The following is a 15,750-nucleotide window of genomic DNA, read 5'->3' as shown; positions in this document are numbered from 1 at the left end:
CATGAAGCTAGGGAAAAAAATATTTTAAAGCAGAGGTTCTGTTCTTTGTTTTGATTAACTATTATGTTCAGATATTAATTTAGCAACATATTCTGGGGACCATGAAATTGTGTGAAAATGAATCAAATGCTGGCACTGACTGGCAACTTAAAAAAAGAAACGCTGGTGTTTATAGACTAAAACTTCAGTTAAAATCTTTGGCCATTTGATATTAAATCCAAAAACAATCTTTCAAATCAAGAAGGGCATTGACTGCCTTTTTTTGGTTAGGTACATTTATAAAAAATAAAATAAATAAAAAATAAATAAAAAAATCACAACATGGGTTTGCAGAGAAGAAAGCTTATGAAATTCTTCTAAATAGTACTTTCAATTCACATACATTGCATATACACAGTTTAAAAGATGACTAGTAATAGATTCGTGCAACTAAAGCTCAGTACCGGTTGAAACTTTGTGCCTGGAGAGTGAGGGTACAGCGCAGTGTCCTCTGGGGGAGAAGGGTCCTGCTCTTCAAGGGCCTCCTGCTCATCAGGCTCCTAAAACAACCATCATAAATGAAATTATGCACTGGATTTTAACTATGCGTTTTTTTATTAAATACAAAATGATTCTTTGGTTTGGTTTCTTTAATACTAACTAACCAGGGATGCGAGTGAATTAAGTCCCATATAGAGAGTCCCTTACATGTTAAACATGCGAAGCCAATATAATATGAAGGCTCAGGGTTTATAGGTTTGATTTCGATCAGGGATGGGCAACTTTGGTCCAGGAGGGCCACTGTCCTGCAGTGAGATTAGCTCCAATCCAAATCAAACATGCCTGAACCAGCTAATCAATAGCCCCTTTCACAAGGAGATTCCAGAAAATACATGGATAATGTGTCCCGGGATCGATTGATTTTGGTTCATTCACACTGCCAGTGATTTTCCGGGATCTGTGAGTGCGTTCACACACATCCCGGTAAGATCCAGTTAAGACACGTGGCGTCAGGATGAGACGTGTAACGTACGCGTCGAAAACATGTACACTAACGCATTGCGTACCGTTCCACAAAGCTGTCGACCGATCTCAGCTCCAGCACGGATAGTAAGGAGCTCCCTGGTCTGCTTCATTCCAGTTTGCAGACATTTTTTCGTTCTTTCTTTGTTGCTCTTAGAATCAAGTTTGTGTTCGTCATCAACAGAGTTGCGCGATGGCACGTGCATCATCACTACGACACACCCCTTACGGCATTGATCCTTGCTTTTGTTCACACAGGGTGCGTTCCGGGACTGATCCCGGCAATGTTACTAGGCCCCCAACCCAGGATCGATCCCGGCATCAATCCCGGGACATGTTTGCGCTCACACAGAAGGCACTCTGACAATTTCCCGGGATCAACGCGCTGTGTGAAAGGGACTAAACTCTGAAGGGTTCATAGAAAGCTACAGGCAGGTGAGTTTTTATCAGGGTTGGAGCAAAACTCTGCAGGACAGTGGCCCTCCAGGACTGACGTTGCCCATCCCCAAATTAGATTTAGAAGGCAAATAACTTAGAACACTGTACTACTCAGACATACTTCAATTGAATGACAGATGAGAGAACACCATAAATGAACACATACCAAGCACTCATATACTTTGATTTTACTGAAATAGTTTTCCAAACTAAAAGGAAGCTTCCGATGACGCATGGATGAATTTTCACATGGATGAATTGATTAGACAAAAGCTTCTCTTGAACATAGAGCTCTTCCCCCATGAGAGTTAATCATCAGAATTGGATATAGAACTAAACAAATTTGCAGTCATACAAAAGCTTCTTAATAGTGCCGGAACGTTTTCAGATCAGATGACCAGAACGATATCACATCCCCAAAAGAAATGAAAAGAACACTCAACAAAACAGAAAAACATCACCAGACACAAAGATTACCTCCAACTCATCTGTACACTATAGCCAAGGCTTAGAGTTTTCGAACACTTAGTTACCACATTAAGACTTGTAGTTGGGTAGAAAGAAACAGTTTGGACACACTGAGATGAGGACGAAATAACAGTTGATTCAGAGTTGTTTTTGAGGTAGGTGGAAGATGGTTCTGTCTACATCACGCCCTGAGAACATCAAAAAGTTACGCAGATGGCACCAGTGTGGCCGGGCCATACGAGTCTTACGGTGTGCTGTTGTTGGCCTGTCACTTCCCCTGGCAAAAGTTGCTGTGTCGAGGACGGGTTCCGGCCAGCGTCCTCTTCAGATACCACCTCGTGCTTCGTTAAGTGACACTATTTTGAAATGGCAGTTATTATTGTACACTTAAAACAAATTATGCATTTATGGCTGTAAACATTTAAGGTAATTTGCTATTCATCATTAAACTGGATTTGAGTAAACAAGCGCTTTAGTTCCGCAAATTAATAGAAATTAAAAATATATATATATCTCTGACATGAAATCAAGCATAAATATAATGAAACTTAAATTTATGTAAATATCAACAGCATTTATAATTGCTTTGCATTAGAAAAAAACGAATAAACTTGGAAATAAAAATGTTGAAAACTCAAAGCCCTACCTATAGTTAAACATGTCTATTTAGCACTCAAAACATTTCTAGATTAGCACTCAAAACATTTCTAGATGAGCAAGACTCTTGGAAAATAATTGTGAAAAGGATTTTGAAAAAAGTTAAAATGTTTGATATGTGTGCCAGCCCATCATTATACAGTCATAGTGTGATTTAAGTGCAGATTTCGGAAGAAAAACCTAAAAAGAGTATTTACTGAAAGGGGTTCTGTAAAAGGCAATCATGTAAAAATTTAAACAAAAGTAATTATTAAAAAGTCTGACTAATAAAGGCAAAGCACACATGCGAGATTACAATTTTTAAACTAAATGTACTGGTACTAATTCTTCAGACAATGAGCCAACACATACCTCCTCTGGGCACAACTCGCAGGCCTTGGCTAAAGTCATTCGGGCACTGTGGGAGCGCTCCAGGAAGTATCCATTGGAAGTCTCATTGCTCTGAACGGGAGGGGACCAGTTGTTATACGTGTACTGGGTATTGCCAGTGTACGGTCTTCGTTCCAGCTCGTCACCGAGCCACTCCACTGCCCATGTCCACTTCCTCTTTAGATCGCCATTGCTCTGGAACAGGCAAAACAACCAGTTTTTGCATATTCAAAACCATAAAAAACATCCAAGTGCACAGTCTTTTATTCTTATGCAGTTGTTCTCACCTGGAGAATTTGATAGGCCACTGAGCAGTTGCTGAAAAGAGCTACCATGCATTTGATACACTGATAAGCTCTCTTCTGGTAGTGGTTTTTGGAGCGCTGAATGGTGTCAAAAAGCCCATCACGGTCATCAGGGATTCCCTTCAGCACATTGTGGATCCTAACAAACCATAAAGAAAAGGAGCAGCAAAGGACATTATTATGCGATCATGAATTTCATTCACCCATGTATGTAAAAAAGATGCGTTCAAGAGTTCCTACACATTTTCCATTTCAAAATTACTTTTTTTGGACCATATTTAACAACCTGTAAATGGTTTTAATTCCAACTGTTAACATGCAAGTTATATTCTGACCACCTCACAAAAAACCCTGCTTGTATTATATTGTCGAAAACAGAAAGGGGGCAATAGACTGGAAACTAGTTTTCGATATCATCTAGACCTGGAAATAAATCAAATTCCATACTTTTTTCATAATGCATAGGAAAACAGTTTTTGCTGTACATTGGTTTTTATAAAAGGAATTAGCTGAAGATGAAATAACAGTAGAAATGCAGACTGACCTGTGAGTCTGCCATGAGTCCTCAATAAATAAGATCTGGAGGAGCAAGTCCAGGTAAGGCCTTAACTCATACGTGTACGAATATGCCACCTAAGCAAAATAAAAACATTGACATTAATTAATATCTCCAGAAAGGTAAAAAAAATAAAAATTCAGAACAATCATCCAAACAGACATTTTGAATCTACTTGACTCAAATGACTAACAAAAGAAAAACCATGAAAACCAGCTAAAATAACTAAGGAATGCTTTAAACACTCAAAACTTGAATATTGAATTGCTGAACTAACTCGCAACTAATCACCACCAGCTATACCGTGCTTGTCTTTCAGAAGTGGCTGATCTCACTCACCTGCCACAGTAGTTCACTAAGCACAGTGGAAGAAAACTGAGGGTTCTCCCAACAGCAGAATCTTAGCAGTTTGATAGTGTCCTCTGAGTTACTGCAGTCTTCGATAATTTTCTTTACATAACTGGTGCGCACAAACAGAATGTCCACCACCAGCTGCTGCAGAGGCATGATGGGAGCAGTGATGTTGGGGTCTCCATATGGGTTTGGCAGGGGAGGGTTACCTAAAAATTTCAAGATTAGGAAATGTCAGCTCATTACCTGGCTGGTGGTCTGGGCAGAAGTGGAAAAATAACATTCTTTGTGAATGCAAATACTTAAATCAGTATCAACAGATCAAACTACTCTAAACACTACAGAACAATGGCAGATAAATAAATAATGGTGCAGATCTGCTTGACTGTAAATGCCCTCAGCTCCAAGCAATGCCAACCTGGCACTCATGCCTGGAGATGGCTTTGTGTCAGTCAGGAAGTCCTGAGCAAGGATGAGGATCTTCATTGGGCAATGGGGACCGAATACCGAATACATGTGAAAGCCTACATACCTTTTTGTTATCAGATAACAAACATTTGGCAGCAAGGTATAAAACTCATTACCGTTGATTGATGACTGCATACGTGATGTCACATCACAGCAGCGAACCAGCTGTGAGACAACAGTATAGAGCTTTCCCAGCTCAGCATACTGGTACTTAATTGGAGGGCCAGGACCCTCATCCAGGGCCACAAGCATGAAGTTGGCTGGTACCCCAAGCTTCAACAGCTGTGTCTTCTCTGCCAAGCCTGAGTGAACGAAATGAGTGAGACAGGACAGCACTGTAGCATGCAAGTCTGCATGGATGAAGGCCTTAAAGGAGAACTCCGGTCAATTTTAACATTGAGCTCAATTTTTAGTAAATTTGGAGTGCTGTCAATACAGAGAACAACGACAAAAATCGGTGTTGCCAACACTGTGTTAACCTCTTTTTAAAATTTGCACCCTATTGACTTGAATGGGGCAAGTTTTAAACTTAACCAGTTCTTAGTCTTATCATCCTTGATGTGTCATTACAAGTGCCCAGCCATGTTGAGTGATTCCTTAAGAGTGAACATGAGTGAATCTGACTGCAGTAGATGTGAAAGATATGAATCGAGTTCACGCGCATAGGTTTAGTTACTATGATCACGCGCGTGAACTCGACAATCGACTACTTTGGACTTCCACCGAAAACAGGAACTAAATACAGGTCTGTGCGCTGGGTGATATAACATCATTTTTATTCATATCTTTCACATCTACTGCAGTCAGATTCACTTATGTTCACTCTTAAGGAATCACTCAACATGGCTGGGCACTTGTATGACACATCAAAGATGTTAAGAGGATAAAAGCAGGTTTAAAACTTGCCCCATTCAAGTCAATAGGGTGCAAATTTTAAAAATAGGATAACACAGTGTAGGCAACACCGATTTTTGTCGTTGTTCTCTGTATTGACAGCACTCCAAATTTACTAAAAATTGAGCTCAATGTTAAAATTGACCGGAGTTCTCCTTTAAGGCTGGGAATTGCTCCTTACCAAGGTTGGCATACATCACGAAAAGGTTGAAGTACTGCTGCAGATGACGGCCATGCTCAGACACTTCCCTTCTCAGCAGATTAAGTACGGCACGGAACAAGTGCTCACTTAGACTCAAATTATCACAGCCCTGAGACAAAAGGACAAAAAAAAGTAAATGTACAAGAACCTATGGACAGAGTTGCCAAACCAAGTTGCATAAATCAGGTATCCACAGGTATTTTTAGATTTTCCATGAATGCAGAAAAGCCTGTATAGAGACGGAGATGAATGCTAACTAGACTGAAAAGACGTACCTGACTTGAAGGACCAGGTGAGGCAATCGGTGAAGGGCAGGGTCCATCTTGCAATGAGAAATGTGCAATGAATACGATGAGTTTGGAAAAAGCCCCTCGAACCTCTGCACTGGGGCACTCAAGCAGGTACTCAGAGAAGCGGTTTGGATATGCAAAAAGGACGTTGTGTGCAAACCAGTAACGCACATTCTTACTATGTCGCAGCAAGATGCAAAGAGCATCATACCTGAAACAAAAAAAAACATTGATAAACAAGGATGAACTAACTGTTGAAGAACACATGCAAATATGTGCCTGATATACACACGCTTACCAATCGCTAGCAGGGCCACGAACTACTTTCTTGGTGTGGAATCCAGTACTGAAGAGAAATCTAGCAGCAAGCTGTATACTAATCATAGCCATTTCTTCTGCTTCAGGCAAAAGGTGGTCTTGACCTAGAAGACAAAAAAAAAATTTCAAATACAGATGGATGAGAACAAAAACTTCTGTTTTTACACTGCAGAGAAGTGGAGGAACAAACATGCTTCTGAAAGTGGTATTTGGGTGTATTTACACAGACTGTTTAATGTTGCCAAGAGGTGGTATAAGTGCATTTGCACAGTAACAACAAATATACTTAAACGCTTGTATATTTTGCAGCGACTCTTTAAAAAACGCGTCTTAAGATGTTTTTCCCCATTCCACTGCCCATGTCCTGCGTTTTTCAAAGCAAAACTGCATTGTGTGAATGGCCCCTAATGCATTTCAGAGGACTTTTATCCAGCATATATATACCATCGTTCAAAAGTTTGGGGTCAATTAGATTTAGTTTTCTTTTTAAATAATTAAATTGCTCAAGTGACAGCCCTAATCCCATCTACAACAGAAGAGAACAAAGCAAGGTCGATGGCTGGATTTACCTGGCGGTGAGTTCAAGTACACACTGTTACAGGTCAGCAGTTTCCTGATGAACTGGAAGTACTCCAAGCTGTACTGCATTCGGTTGTGCATAAACTGCACATTCTGTTTGCGCACACTGCGTTCGATAGCAGAGGGCATCTTCACCTGGTGAGGTTTGCTGGTCACTGTGAGCTCAGTGATGTATTTAACCAGCTCACTGTCCTTGTCTAATGTGTCCATTCGCTCATAAAAGAGGATGTAGGCGTTCCACCAGCGCTTCTGCCGCCTGTAGGACATGCGTTTCATCATGTGGTCAAAGACCTCGCCCATGTACTCTCCACCAAAGCACTGGTTCTTCATCTCCTCGTCGTCGTCCATCTTGCATTCGGTGACATCACCATCGTCAAACTTGTACCAACGGTTCCTTTCTCCCTCACCACCACTGCCGTTCCTCTGAATGATGTAGGAGTAATAATGACCTCCACTAGCCTGGCCTGAGTGGACCAGCACTCCTACTAAACGGTAACGAGAGCTACAGGGGGGTTCCGGCTCCGACGGCTCATTCTGCTGGATCACCTGGTGCCATAAAGAACAACTTAAACTCCAGTTACGGAAAAAATATTCCCAAGTCACATTTATTTGAATTAGACATAGCTTAAAGACCATGTTGGTGTAATACCTGGTTTTCTGGGTGCACATCAGACCCCTCCAGCTTAGCTACTCCAGCTACTGTATAGGGCTCCATATCTAACTCCCGTGGAAACTCAAAGTAGTCATTGAACTTAATGGCACACTCTCGTTCCCAGTCATAATCAAAGCGTTTCAGCTGGATGGCCAGCACTGGAGGAAGCTTCTTAATGAGCAAACGCTTCACTGTGTCCACCTGCCACAAAGACATCACGACCCTGAGCTTAATATGGTGTTCTCTTAAATCAACAAAAGACATCAAAGATCATTTAAAAATGGAAAATTCACCTTCTTGTTGCACTTTTCACAGTGGTAGGCATTTGCACCCTCAAGCAAGTCTCCTTTTACATACTGCTCCATAGAATCGAGGAGATTTTGATGGTTTCTGATATCTACATTCAACGTCGTAAACGATTCCTCACATTCATATCTGAAAAGACAGTATGGAGTGTTCATTGAGACACAAAGGATCTAGTAAGGGAAAAAACAAAGTCCTAACAAATCACAATATTAGATTTCTGATGTACCTGTGAGGACAACCCTGACATATTTTCTGGTCAGCAAAAGAGCCACCCAGTATTTTGCTCAGCATGGCAGGGTGACCCAGTGCTTTCAAAGCCTCGTCTAAACTGTCCACCAGAGAGTTGAAAAACTCCAGAGCATCATGCTGTTCCCTCAGATTGACTGGTTCACCCCACAACCTGCAGAGAGAGGAAGAGACCAGTTTAGAGTCGCATATTGTCCTGTAGTCTCAAAAGAAAGGAAAACAGAGGGAGAACTTACCGAAACTGCTTCCAGAAACCCCTAGGCACGTAGTATTGCAATCTGGAGGCAGCCAAGTGTCCAAAAATGACCTGCAACTGCCGAAGAACCCCAATGTTGTATTCCTTCCTGTCCTCTGATTTACCGAGAGAAGGTTTATCTTCAAACTGGTGCTGATAGCCAAACACCTCATCCCGGGGATCCACATTACTCTGCAGAATTAAAGCAAGATTTTCAGTAAATTGAAGTAACTTTCATTGCGATATGATTAAAACAGAGATCTTTTGTAAAAAATGCCCTCAGCTCCAGGGAATGGCAACAGAGCATACACCCTGGAGATGGCTATATTTGTCAGTCACTTGGTACTGAGAAAGGATGATCATCATCACTGGGCAGTTCAACAATTAAACAAGTACAATGACATGAACATAGAATAGAAACTGAAGACACAATCTCTCTTGGAGCAGTCCACCAAGTGTGATTCTAAAACAACAAAGCACTCTCTGGATTACTAACATTAACGGAAAACAGAAATTAAATATAAAAGCTAATTCAAATATAAAAATAAAAGCTAATTCAAAATTAATAAAAAAACATAATGTTATATAAATACTAAAATAACACTGTTCACTTTTGGTCCATATAAAGTATTGAAGATTAAAAAGTACTTCAGAGTAAATTGCATTCACACTATTCATTGAAAGTGAATTCAAATATGTAATGGCCAAAAATATAGCATCTCTAAAATTTGAAAATCAAATGAACCTTAAACACTTCGCATTAGCACTGTGCTATTTAAGTGAACCATACTAGGACTTATCTAAAGATATTTGTTTTGCATAATAGGGGTCTATGTTTGTTCAAAGCATTCACATAAAGGCTAAAATTCTCATGAACTGAATGAACCATGTTAGGCAGTACCTCATTATCTTGCTTCTCGTCTCCAGACATATCATCATCCACATCGCTGCCTGTGCCTTCGATGGCCAGGATGCCATTCCTGATGGGGGGAATCATGTAAAGCTGCTGGATAACTGAGTTCATGTAGCAAGTCGCACCTGCATTTTTCAGTCCCACAAAGCCCTTGGTGGGCCGTGGGCCAACTGGTGGCAAATATTCCCATTCTGTAAGTGGTTCACAACCTGAAGATACATACAAAAAAACAAGTAAATAACAACATATATGTTGGAGTTGACGGCACTGTTTCTAAGAATCAGAATTTGCTGCACTTCTTTCTAATATTTGCACACAAACCTAAATAGTACATATCAGTTAGTGTGTCCACAATCTGTTTGAGATTTCGCACACATCCAACGGCAAGTGCAACCAGCAGTTCAAAGCCAGCAGTGATGGTGGCTGGGGTGCTACACACAGGTATGGCCTGTTCAGTGGGGAATTCTCCACTCTTCATGTATTGCAGGTACACATTAGATGCTGGGAACAGGAAGTCATCCATTAACTCCTAAATTTTGTACAAAGAAAAGGAAAATCAATTAGTTTTGACACGATGCATCCACCAATAGGCATTTTTTTTAGTTTTTTTTGTCATTTAAAAAATGGCCAAGGAGATTACCTTGATGAGACTAGCACCTCCTTTTTCACAGCCAATGTAGAACTTCTTCTCTGGGGTCTGGAAAGCCAGTAGCTCTTTTGTGACACCAATATGACCTTCCAAAATGGTCTCCTCAACCCCAGGATCCCCAGTCCTTTTAACTTCATCCTAAAAATAAAGGGAGACAAGACTCAAAATTGCACACACTAAAGTTTGCTTTGTTTTAATTCCAAAAAGAAGTTTAAGTAAATGAACATACCCGGATTCGCTTTAACCAATCAATCTCATTGTTTAAGAGAACTTCTGCATTAGGAAGATTAATGTTGCTGTTATATGCATAGTTGAGTAAGTGCCTTAGAAGAGTGAAGTAATCAGCAGCGTGCTTTGCCCGCTCTTTTGCAGTGCTCTGGAACACAAATGGATACAGAGAACTATAAATCATGAGATGTTCTGAATTAGCAAAAAAAGGAAACATTTTAATCTTCCAGCTTTGTCCCAGAGAAATATGAAAGACACTTACACCTAAAACGGTGAAGAGAAGGGTGATGAAGAACAGAAGAGGCCTATGGCCCATACAACATCGGGTGGCCATGAGGAAGAACTGTTCTTGGGACATTTGACGAACAGACCTAGGAGCAAACATCAGAATATTAGCTATGAATTTTACAAAATTGTTGGTTTGTCTCTAAACCACACAACATATTTGATAAAATTACAGAAATTAGTTTCAAACTGATTTTCCAAATCCGGTTACAAAAATGACAAAATCTTAATTTCAAGTTCATACTCTGAAAATGAACTATGAAACTAAAGACAAAGTTCACGAATGCTAAGTGAGGAATTCAATTTTCAGTTAAATTTCTTGACATTATGTAAATAAGTTGCATTAATTAAATAATAATAAATTACAAAATTAAATAAAAATTAAAAAAAGGATTTTACAATTCAGACAATCAATTTTAAAATAAAAATTAAAAACATTTCTGAAAGTCTATTAAAGTCATAAATGTCAAAAGGAACAGCATGACTGAAATGGCCCAAACACACTACCCAATGAAAGTTTAAAAGATATCTACGATAACTCACTTGCTCTGGCAGTGCAGCAGCAGATCTATAATGAAGGTCTGCCAGGCCTTTTCTTTGCTAAGTGCATCTAGTGCAGTGGGCATAAGAGCGAAACACAGGGTCATGACTTCCAGAGCTTCACAGCACACCTGCTCGTCTTCTGCATCCGGCTCATTGCCAGCATTGGTCTGTGGGAGATCACACATAACAGGCGTAAATATTGAGTCTGATTCTTATCAATCAAACACACAAAAGGGTGTTTCAATACAGATAAGTAGTAAAACCTTCTCATAGATCTTGCTGATCTCCTCATTAGAACTGAAGACATGCTGGACAGAGCCACAGCCAGAAGCCCAGACTATCTTCTGAACTGCTCGAATGACACAGATATCGGGGATATACTTGGAGGCCTGGAAGAAGTTCTAGGCACAGGAATAGAAGGACAAACTTTGAAAACTGAGCCTGAAACATGAGGCATTTTCCTTGTACATATTTTTTGTCACATTTAAAGAAAATTAGAGGTTTTGACAAAACACTATGCAACCAAATAATAGTACATCATCTGCTTTCCTTTTGATCATAAAATACATTTCAGACATTTTTGTCAAGACAGTTGAGGACATTCTTTTGAATTGAATGCAAACAAACCAGTTTCTGTAGGCTAAGGTTGTGTGGAGTTGTATAACATACCTCATCCGAGATCTGCTGGGCGAGGCGGATTGCCACGTTCCGCAGCATGCATTCGGCGGAGGGGTTAGGGATATTCTGCAGGGCGTTCTGTAGCACTAGAGCCTGGTCATGTGTAGTCTGGTTGATCTATGAATGATTAAAGAAAAAGTGTTATCCTTCAGATTCCAAAAAGAAAAACTAAATACTGTTCAAAAGTTTGGGGTCTGTCTTTTTTTCTCACCAAGGCTACGTTTATTTGATCAGAAATACAGTAAAACACCGTAAAGTATTATTATAATTTAAAATAACTTAATTTATTTTCAAATATATATATATTTTTTTAATTAGTTCTGTGATGGCTAATCGTTTTTTTTTTAAACAAATGTTGAATGGTAGTGTATATACATGAAATGTATTGTAATGTTTATTTTATAGTGAGATACCCTAATGCCAGCATCATACCGTTTCAGAGGTGTAACCACAATACTTTAAGACATTAAGTGTACATTAAGTGCTTAAGTTGTAGCATGAGACTGGAGTGATATAACGGATTAACAACCCTCTCCGTGCAAAGTTATAATCTATGAAATACTGTTTACATGCTCCCCAACATCAGACATTTTCACATCCTAAAACAAGGACTTAATATCTCAAATCATGTTTTTAAAGGGATCCCTTCATGGCTGGCAAAATGGGCTTTAAATAAAACTTCTGCCTATACGGTAGAAAGGCAAACATTTTTAGAAAATAATACACTAGAGAATACAGAAAAAAAAACTATCAAACTGCCATTCTCTCAGTTCCGCCCAACCCCTTGAAGCAAAACGCTGTTGCATACAAGTAAGAAAGCTGTTGGCATAGTGTTCAATTTTTACCATAATGCTGTTTATTGTAGACATGGTAAGAAACAAATTCCAGTAATAAACCTACCCTTACAAATAATTGTTAATAACCTTCTGTCAATCTGACTGTCCATGGGTAGGGAGACAAAAATGCAGAAGTATAATCTGTAGTTTTCATGAAAGCCCTAGCTGCCAGAACATGTCATCTGGTGGACTTTTGCTGACAAATAAACTTTAATTTCTTGGTCCAGCTAAGCCAGAGAGCTAGTAAACATTTTTTTTTTTTTACGCATGTTACTACTTGTAACAACAAAAAGCGGGTAACAATAAAAAGCGGGTAACACTATAACTAAGGAATTCATGGAAGTTAGTAAAAAAGAAAAGAGCTTCACATTTAAGATTGGTGATACTGTATCATTGAGTCAGTGGTCATTTTTCACCTCTATTAGTTGCACACATATTATTCGATTACATGTATAGAAACATTGTCAAATAAAGAGAAAATTGCATGATTCAAGACTGACTTTCTTCTTTCTCATGGTTAATAATCCCTTATGTAAACGCTTCTGGAGTCTGTGTGAGTTTTCCTCACAAGACACTGTACACCCTTGACATTTGTGGCGATGCATAGTCCAAGCCAGCCTGTTTCTAATATGATTGATGAATGTCAGGGAGGCTAAAGGTTACACTCTTAAACAGAAATGAAACGCTCAGTACTGAACTTATAAAATCCACTGAATCAAACTGAATCACTCAGTAGGAAACACTTTACTTGCAGTGTTTGCAAAATAATTCTGTTTTTGCAGTAATGCAGTACTGGAGAAAAGTGTAAAAAGTGACAGCAGGTTAACTCTCCCTCTCTTGTTATCTGCAGTTTTAAAGTCTAAATATGATATTGCAATGTTTTTTAATTGTGTTCTTTGTAAAAAATGACAAGATTAAAACAAGAATAAAAGTATTTTTTTTTAAACTGAATGTGTACATGTTCTCTATTCTGTAAAGTAATAGTCACTGAAGGTATTTTGCTTATACTTCTGCAACACCTTCCTTAAAAGGAACAGTTAAGAGCTCAAGCAAGGGCAACTTACAGGAGATACAGGGATAGTCCCCTCCACCACAGGCTGGCAGGCCTCCGCCACAGACTTCACATGGCCAAAGCCTACAGCTGTGAGCAGCAGTTTGGCTATTTTTAGTGCGTTGAGATAAGCTCCCCGCCGGGTCTCCATGTCAGCATTTGGCAGGAAGTTATTTCTGGTGAGCATGCTCAAAACAAGTGGCAGCCCACCACTCTTCAAGAAGTTGTACTGGAAGTCACTAGCATCCTCACCCAACGTCCCACTGGCAGGCATGAGCAAGGCGTACACCACCTGAGGAACACAAAGACATTGTGCAAATCAAAGACTCATGCCACACACACACAAAAAAGCCTTTTGGGCAGTGCTGTTATTGCAACTGATACTAAAACTATTAAATATTGTTATTGTTAATTAAAATATATAATAAATATTATTACTTGCCTTGGCAAGTAACAGAAAAGAAATCTAAAATTACTAAAACTGAAAAAAAAAAAAAAAGAATTAAGCTAAATATTAGTATTAAAATATAATATAAATATATTCATATATTATATTAAAATAAAATATATTAAAATAGCCGATCTGGCCCAGCCGGCACGGGTATGGTTTCATTTTCCACTGTGACAGTTATTGCCTAAGCAACTACAGTCTACAGACATATGACATGTAAATAGCAACTACATTACAAAAAATGATATTTCTTTAAACATTTTTATTAACTTGCGTTTACTTCGCTAAAATACCACGCTTCGTCAGCTACAGAGGTAGCCAGGCAACAGAGAAGTGACCAATCCTGAGTGGCGGCATAACTAAGCACATTCTACTGGAGAATTCCAGGCCGAGAACAGTTTGTAATCGTGCCTTGCTGAACCAAGCTCAAGTGAAAATATATTTGGAACCGTTCGGCCCGATGGTGGAAAAGCAGCAGTCATATTGTCATATTTAACAAACCTCAATCAAGTAAAGCACTTGAGATGGTGACGGCCCAAAGAAACGAGAGTCCAATGTGGGGCTAAGGCTGTTTTCGCCAAGTTTAGCGTGATCCAGACAAATGGCTCGCAGGCTTTCCACTGTGGAATTATCTGGAAAGCAGAAAGCATAATGAATAGAAACAGCAGATTGATAAAGCTAGTCATCTCAAACAGGCATCTAATGAAGCATATAGAGCACCTGGAGGCATGAGCTTCATTAGAACACGAGCTCCATCCCGTAGGAGAGGCATGTTGAGATTACAGCCCAGGTCCGCAACTTGCCAGAGAAAAGAGATGTAGCGTAGGTGTAGCGACATTATCTGAGACAAGAAGAATCAGAGGTTACACTTAAAACTGCCCAACACAAAACATTAAAGGTAGTTAGAATAAATGCAGTAATAAATGTAATACCATTTCTGCAACACTTCCAATACCTGGAGCAAGTGCCTTTCTCAAGGGCATAGCAAATGGATGTTTATATCTTACAATATACACTTTAATATAATACATAATAGAATAAATTATGACCAGAGAATCTGCAATACTGGGGCTAGGTTAGGCTTGGCCAACATTCAATGCTTCAAAATGGCTTAAAAGGGTATTTTTGTCCAATTACATTGACCATAACTTTAATCAAACAGCCATTGTTGCCAAGTAGATTCAAAACGTTAAAAGTAAAAAGTAGAACACAAAAATAATCAAGTAACTGAGCTGGATGTGCCTCTAAGGTCCGAAGCTGCAGGACAGTGTACATCTTGTCTACAGACAATCTTTTTGATCAGAACAAATCAAACAAAAAAAGCACCTTCCCAGTTATGATTTTTACTACAATATTGTGGTTATAAAATTAGTTTAGACCTATTACTGTCAAAGAAAGCTTGATACTTTGGATGATAAAATGTGTTAGGAGGAAACGCATTCCATTTTTCACCATGTCAGTAACCTAATAATTTAAGTCACTCTGCTCCCCTTTCAATGACATTACCCTAACACAATAGACAATTTGGCTCAATTATGTGCCTGAATGGCATGATGCTCACCACGCCAGGAAGACAGCTCTCCACTTCAGGGTTTGGCCCATCACTGTAGTGATTTCCATGGTTCCCAGGGGAGCCAGTGGAGGAGTCTGAGGAGCTGTCTGGACTGGAAGGCATATTGGCGCTGACCTGGGTGAGCTTGGCTGTAATGAGCTGGAAGAGAGGGAATGAAAAAGTACTCTTGTAAAATATAACAGCATGTGTGAACATGATCTGTTAAGG

General features: G+C 39.4%; 1 protein-coding gene across 8 annotated transcripts in view; it reads right to left on the bottom strand.

The window, feature by feature from the left end:
• usp9 (ubiquitin specific peptidase 9) overlaps positions 1-15,750 on the bottom strand; it is a 44,219-nt gene that overhangs the window by 1,998 nt on the left and 26,471 nt on the right. For 4 of the 8 annotated variants that reach the window (XM_079619066.1, XM_079619067.1, XM_079619068.1 and 1 more), the window contains 27 exons: positions 15,532-15,681; positions 14,691-14,811; positions 14,472-14,602; positions 13,533-13,811; positions 11,624-11,749; positions 11,218-11,355; positions 10,955-11,121; positions 10,389-10,497; positions 10,128-10,274; positions 9,890-10,036; positions 9,571-9,778; positions 9,238-9,458; positions 8,338-8,528; positions 8,082-8,255; positions 7,843-7,984; positions 7,547-7,750; positions 6,888-7,443; positions 6,299-6,422; positions 5,986-6,211; positions 5,690-5,819; positions 4,731-4,916; positions 4,135-4,355; positions 3,784-3,872; positions 3,222-3,378; positions 2,917-3,129; positions 2,157-2,264; positions 444-539 (listed from right to left, as the gene is read on the bottom strand). In XM_079619066.1, the coding sequence (XP_079475192.1) occupies positions 444-539; positions 2,157-2,264; positions 2,917-3,129; positions 3,222-3,378; positions 3,784-3,872; positions 4,135-4,355; positions 4,731-4,916; positions 5,690-5,819; positions 5,986-6,211; positions 6,299-6,422; positions 6,888-7,443; positions 7,547-7,750; positions 7,843-7,984; positions 8,082-8,255; positions 8,338-8,528; positions 9,238-9,458; positions 9,571-9,778; positions 9,890-10,036; positions 10,128-10,274; positions 10,389-10,497; positions 10,955-11,121; positions 11,218-11,355; positions 11,624-11,749; positions 13,533-13,811; positions 14,472-14,602; positions 14,691-14,811; positions 15,532-15,681 (4,761 nt within the window). The remainder of the gene's footprint in view (positions 1-443; positions 540-2,156; positions 2,265-2,916; positions 3,130-3,221; positions 3,379-3,783; positions 3,873-4,134; positions 4,356-4,730; positions 4,917-5,689; positions 5,820-5,985; positions 6,212-6,298; positions 6,423-6,887; positions 7,444-7,546; positions 7,751-7,842; positions 7,985-8,081; positions 8,256-8,337; positions 8,529-9,237; positions 9,459-9,570; positions 9,779-9,889; positions 10,037-10,127; positions 10,275-10,388; positions 10,498-10,954; positions 11,122-11,217; positions 11,356-11,623; positions 11,750-13,532; positions 13,812-14,471; positions 14,603-14,690; positions 14,812-15,531; positions 15,682-15,750) is intronic. The other 4 variants (XM_079619070.1, XM_079619071.1, XM_079619072.1 and 1 more) reach the window with 1 other exon arrangement.

The sequence above is a fragment of the Phoxinus phoxinus genome (genome assembly GCF_949152265.1).
Source record: "Phoxinus phoxinus genome assembly, chromosome: 7".
NCBI classification, from domain to species: domain Eukaryota; kingdom Metazoa; phylum Chordata; class Actinopteri; order Cypriniformes; family Leuciscidae; genus Phoxinus; species Phoxinus phoxinus.
Note: the sequence above shows the minus strand (reverse complement) of the source record. Positions and strands in the feature narration are given on the sequence as shown.